General features: G+C 48.6%; 1 protein-coding gene across 1 annotated transcript in view; it reads right to left on the bottom strand.

Moving 5' to 3' along the window:
* Positions 1-18589, bottom strand: part of TRAM1 (translocation associated membrane protein 1) — a 59318-nt gene extending 40729 nt beyond the window's left edge. The window contains exons 1-2 of the mRNA XM_077270622.1: positions 18299-18589; positions 15112-15175 (exon numbers count right to left, since the gene is read on the bottom strand). Of these exons, the coding sequence (XP_077126737.1) occupies positions 15112-15175; positions 18299-18421 (187 nt within the window). The 5' untranslated portion in view covers positions 18422-18589. The remainder of the gene's footprint in view (positions 1-15111; positions 15176-18298) is intronic.
* Positions 18590-18924: the final 335 nt, after the last annotated feature.

Here is an 18924-nt window from a genome sequence, read left to right as displayed (position 1 = left end):
CAGACATCCCTCTATATACAGACATATCTTCTATATTCAGACATCCCCCTATATAGAGACACCACTCCTATATACAGACATCCCTCTGTATACAGACAACTCATATATACAGACATCCCTCTATATACAGACACCACTCCTATATACAGACATCCCTCTATATACAGACACCACTCCTATATACAGACACCACTCCTATATACATACATCCCTCTATATACAGACATCTCTCCTATATACAGACATCCCTCTATATACAGACACCACTCCTATATACAGACATCCCTCTATATACAGACATCTCTCCTATATACAGACATCCCTCTATATACAGACACCACTCCTAAATACAGACATCCCCCTATATACAGACACCACTCCTATATACAGACATCCCTCTATATACAGACACCACTCCTATATACAGACATCCCTCTATATACAGACACCACTCCTATATACAGACATCCCTCTATATACGGACACCACTCCTATATACAGACATCCCTCTATATACAGACACCACTCCTATATACAGACATCCCTCTATATACAGACATATCTTCTATATTCAGACATCCCCCTATATAGAGACACCACTCCTATATACAGACATCCCTCTGTATACAGACAACTCATATATACAGACATCCCTCTATATACAGACACCACTCCTATATACAGACATCCCTCTATATACAGACACCACTCCTATATACAGACATCCCTCTATATACAGACATCTCTCCTATATACAGACATCCCTCTATATACAGACACCACTCCTATATACAGACATCCCTCTATATACAGACATCTCTACTATATACAGACATCCCTCTATATACAGACACCACTCCTAAATACAGACATCCCCCTATATACAGACACCACTCCTATATACAGACATCCCTCTATATACAGACACCACTCCTATATACAGACATCCCTCTATATACAGACACCACTCCTATATACAGACATCCCTCTATATACAGACACCACTCCTATATACAGACATCCCTCTGTATACAGACACCACTCCTATATACAGACATCCCTCTATATACAGACACCACTCCTATATACAGATATCCCCCTATATACAGACACCACTCCTATATACAGACATCCCCCTATATACAGACACCACTCCTATATACAGACATCCCTCTGTATACAGACACCACTCCTATATACAGACATCCCTCTGTATACAGACACCAATTCTATATACAGACATCCCTCTATATACAGACACCACTCCTATATACAGACATCCCCCTATATACAGACACCACTCCTATATACAGACATCCCTCTGTATACAGACACCACTCCTATATACAGACATCCCTCTGTATACAGACACCACTCCTATATACAGACATCCCTCTATATACAGACACCACTCCTATATACAGACATCCCTCTATGTACAGACACCACTCCTATATACAGACATCCCTCTATATACAGACATCTCTCCTTTATGCAGATATCCCTCTATATACAGACACCACTCCTATATACAGACATCCCCCTATATACAGACACCACTCCTATATACAGACATCCCTCTATATACAGACACCACTCCTATATACAGACATCCCTCTATATACAGACACCACTCCTATATACAGACATCCCTCTATATACAGACACCACTCTTATATAGACATCCCTCTATATACAGACACCACTCCTATATACAGACATCCCCCTATATACAGACATCACTCCTATATACAGACATCACTCCTATATACAGACATCCCTCTATAAACAGACACCACTCCTATATACAGACATCCCTCTATATACAGACACCACTCCTATATACAGACAATCCCCTATATACAGACACCACTCCTATATACAGACATCCCCCTATATACAGACACCACTCCTATATACAGACATCCCTCTAAATACAGACACCACTCCTATATACAGACATCCCCCTATATACAGACTCCTATATACAGGTCAGAGTTGTGGGTCACTTCCTTTTCACACACGGGGCCGGGGGGGGCACTTACTTTTCACACACGGGGCCGGGGGGCACTTACTTTTCACACACGGGGCCGGGGGGCACTTACTTTTCACACACGGGGCCAAGGGGGCACTTACTTTTCACACACGGGGCCGGGGGCGCACTTACTTTTGCACAAGAGGCCGGGGGCGCACTTACTTTTGCACACGGGGCCGGGGGCGCACTTACTTTTGCACACGGGGCCGGGGGCGCACTTACTGTTGCACACGGGGCCGGGGGCGCACTTACTGTTGCACACGGGGCCGGGGGCGCACTTACTTTTGCACACGGGGCCGAGGGCGCACTTACTTTTGCACACGGGGCCGGGGACGCACTTACTTTTGCACACGGGGCCGGGGGCGCACTTACTTTTGCACACGGGGCCGGGGGCGCACTTACTTTTGCACACGGGGCCGGGGGCGCACTTACTTTTGCACACGGGGCCGGGGGCGCACTTACTTTTGCACACGGGGCCGGGGGCGCACTTACTTTTGCACACGGGGCCGGGGGCGCACTTACTTTTGCACACGGGGCCGGGGGCGCACTTACTTTTGCACACGGGGCCGGGGGCGCACTTACTTTTGCACACGGGGCCGGGGGCGCACTTACTTTTGCACACGGGGCCGGGGGCGCACTTACTTTTGCACACGGGGCCGGGGGCGCACTTACTTTTGCACACGGGGCCGGGGGCGCACTTACTTTTGCACACGGGGCCGGGGGCGCACTTACTTTTGCACACGGGGCCGGGGGCGCACTTACTTTTGCACACGGGGCCGGGGGCGCACTTACTTTTGCACACGGGGCCGGGGGCGCACTTACTTTTGCACACGGGGCCGGGGGCGCACTTACTTTTGCACACGGGGCCGGGGGCGCACTTACTTTTGCACACGGGGCCGGGGGCGCACTTACTTTTGCACACGGGGCCGGGGGCGCACTTACTTTTGCACACGGGGCCGGGGGCGCACTTACTTTTTAGCACACGGGGCCGGGGGGGCACTTACTTTTGCACACGGGGCCGGGGGCGCACTTACTTTTGCACACGGGGTCGGGGGCGCACTTACTTTTGCACACGGGGCCGGGGGCGCACTTACTTTTGCACACGGGGCCGGGGGCGCACTTACTTTTGCACACGGGGCCGGGGGCGCACTTACTTTTGCACACGGGGCCGGGGGCGCACTTACTTTTGCACACGGGGCCGTGTGATAAATGATCATGTCCTAAAATGGATACCGTACATTTGCATAGCTGCCATCTTTGGAAGGTCAAGTTTGGGGTAATGGAAAGTTCGCCATTATTTCCTATGGGAAATTTTTTTTAAAAAATGCGATTTTAATAAAATCTACATATCGGATCGACTATAAAAGTCATAGCACACCTGTCCCCACCGAGGCCTTCGAAACGCCGCCTGAACGGGGTCTCTGCGCCGAGCGGTTCGGGCCGCATTAATTGCGGAAAACGCGGAGAAGAAGAAGAATAATAATAATAATAATAATAATAATAAAATATAAGAAATCGGATTACAATATGTTGCTTGAACCTAGGAGGTTCAAGCACCATAACTAGATGGGCATTTCCTGAAGGAAATACATGGTGCTTGAACAGCGCTGCCAGCTTTACAGCAGCACTTTTCACACACGGGACCAGGGGGGCCACTTACTTTTCCACACCCGGGACCGGGGCGCACTTACTTTTGCACACGGGGCCGGGGGCGCACTTACTTTTGCACACGAGGCCGGGGGCGCACTTACTTTTGCACACGGGGCCGGGGGCGCACTTACTTTTGCACACGGGGCCGGGGGCGCACTTACTTTTGCACACGGGGCCGGGGGCGCACTTACTTTTGCACACGGGGCCGGGGGCGCACTTACTTTTGCACACGGGGCCGGGGGCGCACTTACTTTTGCACACGGGGCCGGGGGCGCACTTACTTTTGCACACGGGGCCGGGGGCGCACTTACTTTTGCACACGGGGCCGGGGGCGCACTTACTTTTGCACACGGGGCCGGGGGCGCACTTACTTTTGCACACGGGGCCGGGGGCGCACTTACTTTTGCACACGGGGCCGGGGGCGCACTTACTTTTGCACACGGGGCCGGGGGCGCACTTACTTTTGCACACGGGGCCGGGGGCGCACTTACTTTTGCACACGGGGCCGGGGGCGCACTTACTTTTGCACACGGGGCCGGGGGCGCACTTACTTTTGCACACGGGGCCGGGGGCGCACTTACTTTTGCACACGGGGCCGGGGGCGCACTTACTTTTGCACACGGGGCCGGGGGCGCACTTACTTTTGCACACGGGGCCGGGGGCGCACTTACTTTTGCACACGGGGCCGGGGGCGCACTTACTTTTGCACACGGGGCCGGGGGCGCACGTACTTTTGCACACGGGGCCGGGGGCGCACTTACTTTTGCACACGGGGCCGGGGGCGCACTTACTTTTGCACACGGGGCCGGGGGCGCACTTACTTTTGCACACGGGGCCGGGGGCGCACTTACTTTTGCACACGGGGCCGGGGGCGCACTTACTTTTGCACACGGGGCCGGGGGCGCACTTACTTTTGCACACGGGGCCGGGGGCGCACTTACTTTTGCACACGGGGCCGGGGGCGCACTTACTTTTGCACACGGGGCCGGGGGCGCACTTACTTTTGCACACGGGGCCGGGGGCGCACTTACTTTTGCACACGGGGCCGGGGGCGCACTTACTTTTGCACACGGGGCCGGGGGGGCACTTACTTTTCACACACGGGGCCGGGGGGGCACTTACTTTTCACACACGGGATGAGAGGGTGTCATAGTCACTTTATTCTGATGTTTGACTGTGATAAATGATCATGTCCTAAAATGGATACCGTACATTTGCATAGCTGCCATCTTTGGAAGGTCAAGTTTGGGGTAATGGAAAGTTCGCCATTATTTCCTATGGGAAATTTTTTTTTTTAAATGCGATTTAAATAAAATCTACATATCGGATCGACTATAAAAGTCATAGCACACCTGTCCCCACCGAGGCCTTCGAAACGCCGCCTGAACGGGGTCTCTGCGCCGAGCGGTTCGGGCCGCATTAATTGCGGAAAACGCGGAGAAGAATAATAATAATAACTAGATGGGCATTTCCTGAAGGAAATACATGGTGCTTGAACAGCGCTGCCAGCTTTACAGCAGCACTTTTCACACACGGGACAGGGGGGCCACTTACTTTTCCACACCCGGGACCAGGGGAGCACTTACTTTTCCACACCCGGGACCGGGGCGCACTTACTTTTGCACACCCGGGACTGGGGCGCACTTACTTTTGCACACGGGGCCGGGGGCGCACTTACTTTTGCACACGGGGACGGGGGCGCACTTACTTTTGCACACGGGGCCGGGGGCGCACTTACTTTTGCACACGGGGCCGGGGGCGCACTTACTTTTGCACACGGGGCCGGGGGCGCACTTACTTTTGCACACAGGGCCGGGGGCGCACTTACTTTTGCACACGGGGCCGGGGGCGCACTTACTTTTGCACACGGGGCCGGGGGCGCTCTTACTTTTGCACACGGGGCCGGGGGCGCACTTACTTTTGCACACGGGGCCGGGGGCGCACTTACTTTTGCACACGGGGCCGTGTGATAAATGATCATGTCCTAAAATGGATACCGTACATTTGCATAGCTGCCATCTTTGGAAGGTCAAGTTTGGGGTAATGGAAAGTTCGCCATTATTTCCTATGGGAAATTTTTTTTTAAAAATGCGATTTAAATAAAATCTACATATCGGATCGACTATAAAAGTCATAGCACACCTGTCCCCACCGAGGGCTTCGAAACGCCGCCTGAACGGGGTCTCTGCGCCGAGAGGTTCGGGCCGCATTAATTGCGGAAAACGCGGAGAAGAATAATAATAATAATAATAAAATATAAGAAATCGGATTACAATATGTTGCTTGAACCTAGGAGGTTCAAGCACCATAACTAGATGGGCATTTCCTGAAGGAAATACATGGTGCTTGAACAGCGCTGCCAGCTGCCAATGAACCTCAGGAGCAAGTCTGGCATGCAGGGCCCTGCCCCTGGGTATCCAATTTGGCCCCTTGGCAGCCACTTTGATGTGCGGGGCCCCTTGTTAGCAACTTTGGCCCCTTGGTAGCCATTTTGGCATGCAGGAATCCTTGGTAGCCACTTTGGCCACATCCTCTTATATACAGACACCACTCCTATATACAGACATCCCTCTATATACGGACACCACTCCTATATACAGACATCCCTCTATATACAGACACCACTCCTATATACAGACATCCCTGTATATACAGACATCTCTCCTATATAGAGACATCCCTCTATATACAGACACCACTCCTATATACAGACATCCCCCTATATACAGACACCACTCCTATATACAGACATCCCCCTATATACAGACATCCCCCTATATACAGACACCACTCCTATATACAGACATCCCTCTGTATACAGACACCACTCCTATATACAGACATCCCTCTATATACAGACACCACTCCTATATACAGACATCCCTCTATATACAGACACCACTCCTATATACAGACATCCCCCTATATACAGACACCAATCCTATATACAGACATCCCTCTATATACAGACACCACTCCTATATACAGACATCCCTCTGTATACAGACACCACTCCTATATACAGACATCCCTCTATATACAGACACCACTCCTATATACAGAAATCCCTCTATATACAGACACCACTCCTATATACAGACATCCCTCTGTATACAGACACCACTCCTATATACAGACATCCCTCTATATACAGACACCACTCCTATATACAGACATCCCTCTATATACAGACACCACTCCTATATACAGACATCCCTCTATATACAGACACCACTCCTATATACAGACATCCCTGTATATACAGACATCTCTCCTATATACAGACATCCCCCTATATACAGACAACACTCCTATATACAGACATCCCCCTATATACAGACACCACTCCTATATACAGACATCCCTCTATATACAGACACCACTCCTATATACAGACATCCCCCTATATACAGACACCACTCCTATATACAGACATCCCTCTATATACAGACACCACTCCTATATACAGACATCCCTCTGTATACAGACACCACTACTATATACAGACATCCCTCTATATACAGACACCACTCCTATATACAGACATCCCTCTGTATACAGACACCACTCCTATACAGACATCCCTCTATATACAGACACCACTCCTATATACAGACATCCCCCTATATACAGACACCACTCCTATATACAGACATCCCTCTATATACAGACACCACTCCTATATACAGACATCCCTCTATATACAGACACCACTCCTATATACAGACATCCCTCTATATACAGACACCACTCCTATATACAGACATCCCTCTATATACAGACACCACTCCTATATACAGACATCCCTCTATATACAGACACCACTCCTATATACAGACATCCCTCTATATAGACATCTCTCCTATATACAGACATCCCTCTATATACAGACACCACTCCTATATACAGACATCCCCCTATATACAGACACCACTCCTATATACAGACATCCCTCTATATACAGACACCACTCCTACATACAGACATCCCTCTATATACAGACACCACTCCTATATACAGACATCCCCCTATATACAGACATCCCCCTATATACAGACACCACTCCTATATACAGACATCCCTCTATACAGACACCTCTCCTATATACAGACATCCCTCTATATACAGACACCACTCCTATATACAGACATCCCCCTATATACAGACACCACTCCTATATACAGACATCCCTCTATATACAGACACCACTCCTATATACAGACATCCCCTATATACAGACACCACTCCTATATACAGACATCCCTTTATATACAGACACCTCTCCTATATACAGACATCCCTCTATATACAGACAACACTCCTATATACAGACATCCCCCTATATACAGACACCACTCCTATATACAGACATCCCTCTGTATACAGACACCACTCCTATATACAGACATCCCTCTATATACAGACACCACTCCTATATACAGACATCCCTCTATATACAGACATCTCTCCTATATACAGACATCCCTCTATATACAGACACCACTCCTATATACAGACATCCCCCTATATAAAGACACCACTCCTATATACAGACATCCCTCTGTATACAGACACCACTCCTATATACAGACATCCCTCTATATACAGACACCACTCCTATATACAGACATCCCTCTATATACAGACATCTCTCCTATATACAGACATCCCTCTATATACAGACACCACTCCTATATACAGACATCCCCCTATATAAAGACACCACTCCTATATACAGACATCCCTCTAAATACAGACACCACTCCTATATACAGACATCCCCCTATATACAGACTCCTATATACAGGTCAGAGTTGTGGGTCACTTACTTTTCACACACGGGGCCGGTGGGCACTTAATTTTCAAACACGGGGCCGGGGGGCACTTACTTTTCACACACGGGGCCGGGGGGCACTTACTTTTCACACACGGGGCCGGGGGGAACTTACTTTTCACACACGGGGCCGGGGGCGCACTTACTTTTCACACACGGGGCCGGGGGCGAACTTACTTTTGCACACGGGGCCGGGGGCGCACTTACTTTTGCACACGGGGCCGGGGGCGCACTTACTTTTGCACACGGGGCCGGGGGCGCACTTACTTTTGCACACGGGGCCGGGGGCGCACTTACTTTTGCACACGGGGCCGGGGGCGCACTTACTTTTGCACACGGGACGAGAGGGTGTCATAGTCACTTTATTCTGATGTTTGACTTTGATAAATGATCATGTCCTAAAATGGACACCGTACATTTGCATAGCTGCCATCTTTGGAAGGTCAAGTTGGGGGGTAATGGAAAGTTCGCCATTATTTCCTATGGGAAATTTTTTTTTAAAAATGCGATTTAAATAAAATCTACATATCGGATCGATTATAAAAGTCATAGCACACCTGTCCCCACCGAGGCCTTCGAAACGCCGCCTGAACGGGGTCTCTGCGCCGAGCGGTTCGGGCCGCATTAATTGCGGAAAACACGGAGAAGAAGAAGAATAAAATATAAGAAATCGGATTACAATATGTTGCTTGAACCTAGGAGGGTTCAAGCACCATAACTAGATGGGCATTTCCTGAAGGAAATACATGGTGCTTGAACAGCGCTGCCAGCTGCCAATGAACCTCAGGAGCAAGTCTGGCATGCAGGGCCCTGCCCCTGGGAATCCAATTTGGCCCCTTGGTAGCCACTTTGATGTGCTGGGCCCCTTGTTAGCAACTTTGGCCCCTTGGTAGCCATTTTGGCATGCAGGAATCCTTGGTAGCCACTTTGGAGCACACAGTCTCTCGGTAGCCACTTTGGCCACATCCTCTTATATACAGACATCACTCCTCTATACAGACACCACTCCTATATACAGACACAACTCCTACATACAGACATCCCTCTATATACAGACACCACTACCATATACAGAGATCCCTCTATATTCAGATACCACTCCTATATACAGACATCCCTCTATATACAGACACCACTACAATATAGAAGACATCCTTCTATATACAGACACCACTCCTATATACAGACATCCCACTATATACAGACATCTACAGACATCCCCCTATATACAGACACCACTCTTATATACAGACATCTCTCCTATATACAGACATCCCTCTATATAGACATCTCTCCCTTATACAGACATCCCCCTATATACAGACACCACTTCTATATAAAGACATCCCTCTATATACAGACACCACTCCTATATACAGACACCACTCTTATATGCAGGCACCTCTCCTATATACAGATATCCCTCTATATACAGACACCTCTCCAATATACAGACATCCCTCTATATACAGACACCACTCCTATATACAGACATCCCTTTTTATACAGACAGCACTCCTATATACAGACATCCCTCTTTATACAGACACCACTCCTATATACAGACATCCCTCTATATACAGACACCACTCCTATATACAGACATCCCCTATATACAGACACCACTCCTATATACAGACATCCCTCTATATACAGACACCACTCCTATACACAGACATCCCTCTATATACAGACACCACTCCTATGTACAGACATCCCTCTATATACAGACACCACTCCTATATACAGACATCCCTCTATATACAGACACCACTCCTATATACAGACATCCCCTATATAAAGACACCACTCTTATATACAGACATCCCTCTGTATACAGACATCACTCCTATATACAGACATCCCTCTATATACAGACACCACTCCTATATACAGACATCCCTCTATATACAGACATATCTCCTATATTCAGACATCCCCCTATATAGAGACACCACTCCTATAAACAGACATCCCTCTATATACAGACAACACTCCTATATACAGACATCCCTCTATATACAGACACCACTCCTATATACAGACATCCCTCTATATACAGACACCACTCCTATATACAGACATCCCTCTATATACAGACACCACTCCTATATACAGACATCCCTCTATATACAGACACCACTCCTATATACAGAAATCCCCCTATATACAGACACCACTCCTATATACAGATATCCCCCTATATAAAGACACCACTCCTATACACAGACATCCCTATATATACAGACATCTCTCCTATATTCAGACATCCCCCTATATACAGACACCACTCCTATATACAGACATCCCTCTATATACAGACACCACTCCTATATACAGACATCCCTCTATATACAGACATCTCTCCTATATACAGACATCCCTCTATATACAGACAACACTCCTATATACAAACATCCCCCTATATACAGACACCACTCCTATATACAGACATCCCCCTATATACACACACCACTCCAATATACAGACATCCCTCTGTATACAGGCACCACTCCTATATACAGACATCCCTCTATATACAGACACCGCTCCTATGTACAGACATCCCTCTATATACAGACACCACTCCTATATACAGAAATCCCCCTATATACAGACACCACTCCTATATACAGATATCCCCCTATATACAGACACCACTCCTATACACAGATATCCCTATATATACAGACATCTCTCCTATATTAAGACATCCCCCTATATACAGACACCACTCCTATATACAGAGATCCCTCTATATACAGACATCTCTCCTATATACAGACATCCCTCTATATACAGACATCTCTCCTATATACAGACATCCCTCTATATACAGACACCACTCAAATATACAGACATCCCTCTATATACAGACATCTCTCCTATATACAGACATCCCTCTATATACAGACACCACTCCTATAAACAGACATCCCCCTATATACAGACACCACTCCTATATACAGACATCCCCCTATATACAGACACCACTCCTATATACAGACATCCCTCTGTATACAGACACCACTCCTATATACAGACATCCCTCTATATACAGACACCACTCCTATATACAGACTTCCCTCTATATACAGACACCACTCATATATACAGACATCCCCCTATATACAGACACCACTCCTATAAACAGACATCCCTCTATATACAGACACCACTCCTATATACAGCCATCCCTCTGTATACAGACATCCCTCTGTATACAGACACCACTCCTTTATGCAGACATCCCTCTATATACAGACACCACTGCTATATACAGACATCCCTCTATATACAGACACCACTCCTATATATAGACATCCCTCTATATACAGACATCTCTCCTATATAGAGACATCCCCCTATATACAGACACCACTCCTATATACAGACAACACTCTATATACAGACACCACTCCTATATACAGACATCCCTCTGTATACAGACACCACTCCTATATACAGACATCCCCCTATATACAGACACCATTCCTATATACAGACATCCCTCTGTATACAGACACCACTCCTATATACAGACATCCCTCTATATACAGACACCACTCCTATATACAGACTTCCCTCTATATACAGACACCACTCCTATATACAGACATCCCCCTATATAGACACCACTCCTATATACAGACATCCCTCTATATACAGACACCATTCCTATATACAGACATCCCTCTGTATACAGACACCTCTCCTTTATACAGACATCCCTCTATATACAGACACCACTCCTATATACAGACATCCCTCTATATACAGACATGTCTCCTATATACAGACATCTCTCTATATACAGACACCACTCTTATATACAGACATCCCTCTATATACAGACATCTCTCCTAAATACAGACATCCCTCTATATACAGACACCACTGCTATATACAGAAATCCTCCTATATACAGAAACCACTCCTATATACAGACATCCCCTTATATACAGACACCACTCCTATATACAGACATCCCTATATATACAGACATATCTCCTATATTCAGACATCCCCCTATATACAGACACCACTCCTATATACAGACATCCCCCTATATACAGACACCACTCTTATATACAGACATCCCTCTATATACAGACACCACTCCTATATACAGACATCCCCCTATATACAGACATCACTCCTATATACAGACATCCCTCTATATACAGACACCACTCCTATATACAGACATCCCTCTATATACAGACACCACTCCTATATACAGACAATCCCCTATATACAGACACCACTCCTATATACAGACATCCCTCTATATACAGACACCACTCTTATATACAGACATCCCTCTATATACAGACACCACTCCTATATACAGACATCCCCCTATATACAGACATCACTCCTATATACAGACATCCCTCTATATACAGACAGCACTCCTATATACAGACATCCCTCTATATACAGACACCACTCCTATATACAGACAATCCCCTATATACAGACACCACTCCTATATACAGACATCCCTCTATATACAGACACCTCTCCTATATACAGACATCCCTCTATATACAGACACCACTCCTATATACAGACATCCCTCTGTATACAGACACCACTCCTATATACAGACATCCCACTATATACAGACACCACTCTTATATACAGACATCCCTCTATATACAGACACCACTCCTATATACAGACATCCCCCTATATACAGACATCACTCCTATATACAGACATCCCTCTAAATACAGACACCACTCCTATATACAGACATCCCCCTATATACAGACTCCTATATACAGGTCAGAGTTGTGGGTCACTTACTTTTCACACACGGGGCCGGGGGGCACTTACTTTTCACACACGGGGCGGAACTTACTTTTCACACACGGGGCCGGGGGGCACTTACTTTTCACACACGGGGCCGGGGGGCACTTACTTTTCACACACGGGGCCGGGGGGCACTTACTTTTCACACACGGGGCCGGGGGCGCACTCACTTTTGCACACGGGGCCGGGGGCGCACTTACTTTTGCACACGGGGCCGGGGGCGCACTTACTTTTGCACACGGGGCCGGGGGCGCACTTACTTTTGCACACGGGGCCGGGGGCGCACTTACTTTTGCACACGGGGCCGGGGGCGCACTTACTTTTGCACACGGAGCCGGGGGCGCACTTACTTTTGCACACAGGGGCGCACTTACTTTTGCACACGGGGCCGGGGGCGCACTTACTTTTGCACACGGGGCCGGGGGCGCTCTTACTTTTGCACACGGGGCCGGGGGCGCACTTACTTTTGCACACGGGGCCGGGGGCGCACTTTCTTTTGCACACGGGGCCGGGAGGGCACTTACTTTTCACACACGGGGCCGGGGGGGCACTTATTTTGACACACGGGGCCGGGGGGGCACTTACTTTTCACACACGGGGCCGGGGGGGCACTTACTTTTGACACACGGGGCCGGGGGGGCACTTACTTTTGACACACGGGGCCGGGGGGGCACTTAGTTTTCACACACGGGGCCGGGGGGGCACTTACTTTTCACACACGGGGCCGGGGGGGCACTTACTTTTCACACACGGGGCCGGGGGGGCACTTACTTTTCACACACGGGGCCGGGGGCGCACTTACTTTTGCACACGGGGCCGGGGGCGCACTTACTTTTGCACACGGGGCCGGGGGCGCACTTACTTTTGCACACGGGGCCGGGAGGGCACTTACTTTTCACACACGGGGCCGGGGGGGCACTTACTTTTCACACACGGGGCCGGGGGGGCACTTACTTTTCACACACGGGGCCGGGGGGGCACTTACTTTTCACACACGGGGCCGGGGGGGCACTTACTTTTCACACACGGGGCCGGGGGGCACTTACTTTTCACACACGGGGCCGGGGGGCACTTACTTTTCACACACGGGACGAGAGGGTGTCATAGTCACTTTATTCTGATGTTTGACTTTGATAAATGATCATGTCCTAAAATGGACACCGTACATTTGCATAGCTGCCATCTTTGGAAGGTCAAGTTCGGGGTAATGGAAAGTTCGCCATTATTTGCTATGGGAAATTTTTTTTTTTAAATGCGATTTAAATAAAATCTACATATCGGATCGACTATAAAAGTCATAGCACACCTGTCCCCACCGAGGCCTTCGAAACGCCGCCTGAACGGGGTCTCTGCGCCGAGCGGTTCGGGCCGCATTAATTGCGGAAAACGCGGAGAAGAAGAAGAATAAAATATAAGAAATCGGATTACAATATGTTGCTTGAACCTAGGAGGTTCAAGCACCATAATAAAATGAAACACTCAGGCGAGCATCAGTGATAGGGCTCATACTCACTTGCATGAAATACGGCCGAGTCTCGCAAGTTAAAACCCGGCTCTGCCGCCAGCACTCCAGAGCGGAGCGTGTGGCTGCATAGCAATACATGGAGCTGTACGCTCCGCTCCCAAGTGCCGGCGGCAGAGCCGGGTGTTACCATGCGAGACTCGGCCGTATTTCACGCGAGTATGAGCCCATAAAATAAGAGTAACGCCGTCTACTTTTAACCTGGTGACGGCTCCTCTAAGTGCTGCGATGCTGCGTGAATCTCCTTACCTTCCACTGGAATGGTGACGTTATACTGTAGCGTGACAAACATGACGGCCACTTTTGCTGTAATCTAAAGAGAAGAAGAAAAATGACAAGAGTTACGGTTACTGTTCTCAACAAGCACAGACACCAGCGAAAATATCAATAACCAGAGTCTGGAGAACTAGACCCACCAGCATTACCAGACACGGCTTCTCACGGCCGGCAGCCCCACTCCAGATACAGGAAACTAACGCCATGTTGGCAGGAGCAGAAAGGTGACGTAGAGGTGGTGTAGATATGCAGAACACAAGACACCGACCTGATGCCCGTGGCTGTTAGACCCGAGTCACACGAAGCCGTCTCCAGTATTCCATAGCCATTTGCTTATTCTCATCCATCATGGCGACTGCGCGCACACAACTAGGGCTAGTGACAGGAGGAGCGTGGTGGGACATGTACAGGTCTCCGTGCACACCGGCTGGGACATGTCATCAGTGGCGTCGTGCAGCAGCAGTGCACACGCTGAGGAGTACAAGTCTCCGTATACAGAATATGCAGCATATCTATACATCTAGAGCCCATGTGCACAAGCCCTGAATATCAAGACTTCTTTGCAGCTGACAATAGATCAGTAATTATAGAGGCCCCAATTCTGGGGTTATGATTGTATATTAATAGAGCGGTTAATGAAGCAGCTGACATTGCAGGGGTTATCATGTACTGCTACTGACTTCATGGCCACAAGCTACACTTCTTCATGACAGGACGCAGCCAAACTGTGCTGCCACGTTCACATCTCCTTGTAGTTCTAGGCACACAGCCAGGGGAGCACGCTGCAGCCTCCGGAGCACGCCGGCCACCCAGGCTCCAGCTGCCTACTCCTGGCTCAGGTGACTCATCAGAACAAAGCCAGAGCAGCTATACCCTGTACAGAATGGGGGGCTACACAAGATCTGCATGTGTGTAGGAGGTCAGTCCTTGCACAAGGCCACCAGCCATGTCACAACATCAGCTCATTCATCTAATAGCCAGATATCAGATGCATAAAAATGTAATAGTCATATTAACTAAAGCACAGAAATACAGGGATAATACTGAAAATGGCAATTGTGATCACATGTGCTGCACGCAATTACTCAGACTACAGGAAACGTACTGTTCCATTATCCTCACAGACAGGGGAAAAATGGAGGTCATAAATCTAATCAGGATGTCACGCTCCACTTATATGGGCTAAAAAACTGGACCAGTTTATACAGCTGTTGTGTAGATTGCCCATTTGTTAGGGAATCCCCACATATATTAGCTGTCTAGCTGCCGCAAATCATGCAGCTGCATCGACAAACTAAATCTCCGAGAACTACAAATACTTGGAGACCACCCGAGCGTGCTCACTCATCACTAGTGGCCAGGTACGTGCAAGACTGCGCCATTCATTCTTTACCAGTAAAAGAAGAGCGATGTACCATGCCATCTGGAGCAGTCCTAGAGAAGAAATATAGCGGTGGTACACATGTTTTGTCCCAAAGGTCAGACCCCCACTAATCAGCCAGTTAGCACCTACCTTATGGACAGGGGAGATCTTCTAATTCTAATGCCAGATATACACCTGCAAAAGTCAGCTCAAACCCCTCTACCTGTGCAGACTCCACCAGAAACAGGTAAGTGTGGCCAAGCCTGTGTGTTCCTATAGGTAGGGGTCTGGTAGCAGCTGGCTCCTCATGAAAACCATGGCGGAGTGATGCAGTCATTCTGCTATCCCGACAGTCGGCCTCTGAGGAGCTCACTCCTAGTATCGGCGGCTCTGGCCTCATCTACCCGTGTACAATGCACACAACACTATGGCTGCACAGTGAAGTCACCGGCCGCTCTGAGAAATAGAGGAACGAGCAGGCTGCTTTTCAGTCCTCACAGTTCTCTACATCTGGAAGCAGAACTTTCTGTCCCGGCTTGTAGAAAAGATGCACATTTTTTCTTTTATGAATCTGATGATTGAGAGCAAATGTGGCCATTATGTTATGTAACATATGGAAGTGATCATATCCGAGCACCAGTGATGAACAACCTGCTCGCACAAAGACTACAACCCCCAGCATGTATCCGCACTATGGCAACAGCTAGAGAAGCATCGATTATAGAAAAATATATTCCAGTCTGTGATTAAATCGATGAGAACAGCCAGACGTCCTAGACATGATGCAGACTCCCCCAAACAATCACTATTGTTCATTACACGGGCCAGATCTCACATGGAAACTAGAGGGGCGCCATGCGATTTGGGGTTGCCCTGGCATCTGGCCCTTACATCACGGGGAATGGCCCTGGATGTTGGGCTGAGACCTGCTGCCACAGAGGACTGGAAGCCTCGCTCATCAGTGTCGGTGCCTAAATCCGCAGTGAATGTGACGGGGTCCCCAGTCTGACGGACGAGCATTTCTGCATGAATTTCTGTTTGTGTAGAAAGAGTGTCACGGTGCATTACAGGGAGAGATCCCAAAGATCCAAATCAGCAGTGGGGGGTTACATCAATGTTATACCCAGGTGTGCACATGCCCTACCCCCTAGGGATCTGCTCAGTGCAGGACCGGATGGTGCAGCTTTACTTATTACCGATCACAGACATACAGCTGTGTGTACAAGATGGTGACAAGTCCTGGGCACCGACTGCTCAGTGCGGAGGACACCGCTACTTGTTGTTTAGCAACTCACAATACAAAACTATTTGTGTTATTTAAAAAAAAAAAAAAAATCTTTAAGACCAGATGAGCCTGGTGTACTTACCGGAAAACCCACGTCAAGATGGCTGTACACATGTAAACATTTTAATAGCAGGCAGGAAAACGTCCTAACGGGATTATACAGCCATGATTACATGGATTCTCAATGTAAGTACACCAGCCCCATCAGGTCAAGGATTGATCTAGTGGTGCTGGATGTGGAATCTGCCAGAAGAATGTTAACACCGGGGCTGTACTAATAGGGAAACCGGGCAGAGGCGAGACCCGCGATATATACCCGGGGACAGATGGTAGGAGTGCAGAAAAGTAAGAAAGAAGCAGGAAAAGAGCGGAGCCGGGACGGGACCGGTGCAGGGGAGCTGCGGGGTGCAGGGGAGCTGCGGGCACACGTCAGCAGTGAGTGACTCCACCACACCATGCACCGGCCACTGCTGGGACTTGTAGTTCTCCCCGGCCTCTCAGGCCGCACTCACCTCGAACATAAGCCCGAGTAAGAAGAGCATAGCCAGGCAGGAGACGATGTCCGCATGGTTCTGGATGATGAACTCGTGGCTCAGCACAGGAGGCGTCTTGCTGCTCTTCTTGCGGATGCCCATGCTGACGGATGGCGCTCGTCTGTCGCACACACCAGGGACAACTGGGGCAGCACCGGGCGCGCCGCCTCCTCCTCTCCCTCTGAGATGACGCTAGACTCTACTGCTGTTGACACCACGTCAGCATTGCGGGGAGGAGCAACGTCCTCCATGAGTCACGTGACAGACAACGGCTGCTGTCCTCGTGCCCGCCATCTTACTTCTGGGCAAATTGAACATGGAGAAAGTTGTATGAAGTTGATCAAAAGACAATATACAATGTGTTGTACGTAAACTTTATCAGCACCGAAGGAAAAAAACAACAAGTTAACGCGTTTTTGTTGTTCATTGTTTTCATGGTACGTTAACGTGCTGCCCTAAGCCGCGCGCCCACAATAAAGATGGCTGAACGGTGCGTTACGTCGTTTTCTGTATTTGGGACGTTTCACTTTTCTGATGTACGTGGTGTACGTGCAGTGACGTAACGGGGAGGGGCCCGCTCTGGGCCAGTAAGGATGTGGTATTCT

Source organism: Ranitomeya variabilis, chromosome 6 (genome assembly GCF_051348905.1).
Source record: "Ranitomeya variabilis isolate aRanVar5 chromosome 6, aRanVar5.hap1, whole genome shotgun sequence".
Lineage (NCBI taxonomy): Eukaryota > Metazoa > Chordata > Amphibia > Anura > Dendrobatidae > Ranitomeya > Ranitomeya variabilis.
The sequence above is the reverse complement of the archived record's forward strand: the minus strand, read 5'-3'. Positions and strand labels throughout refer to the sequence as shown.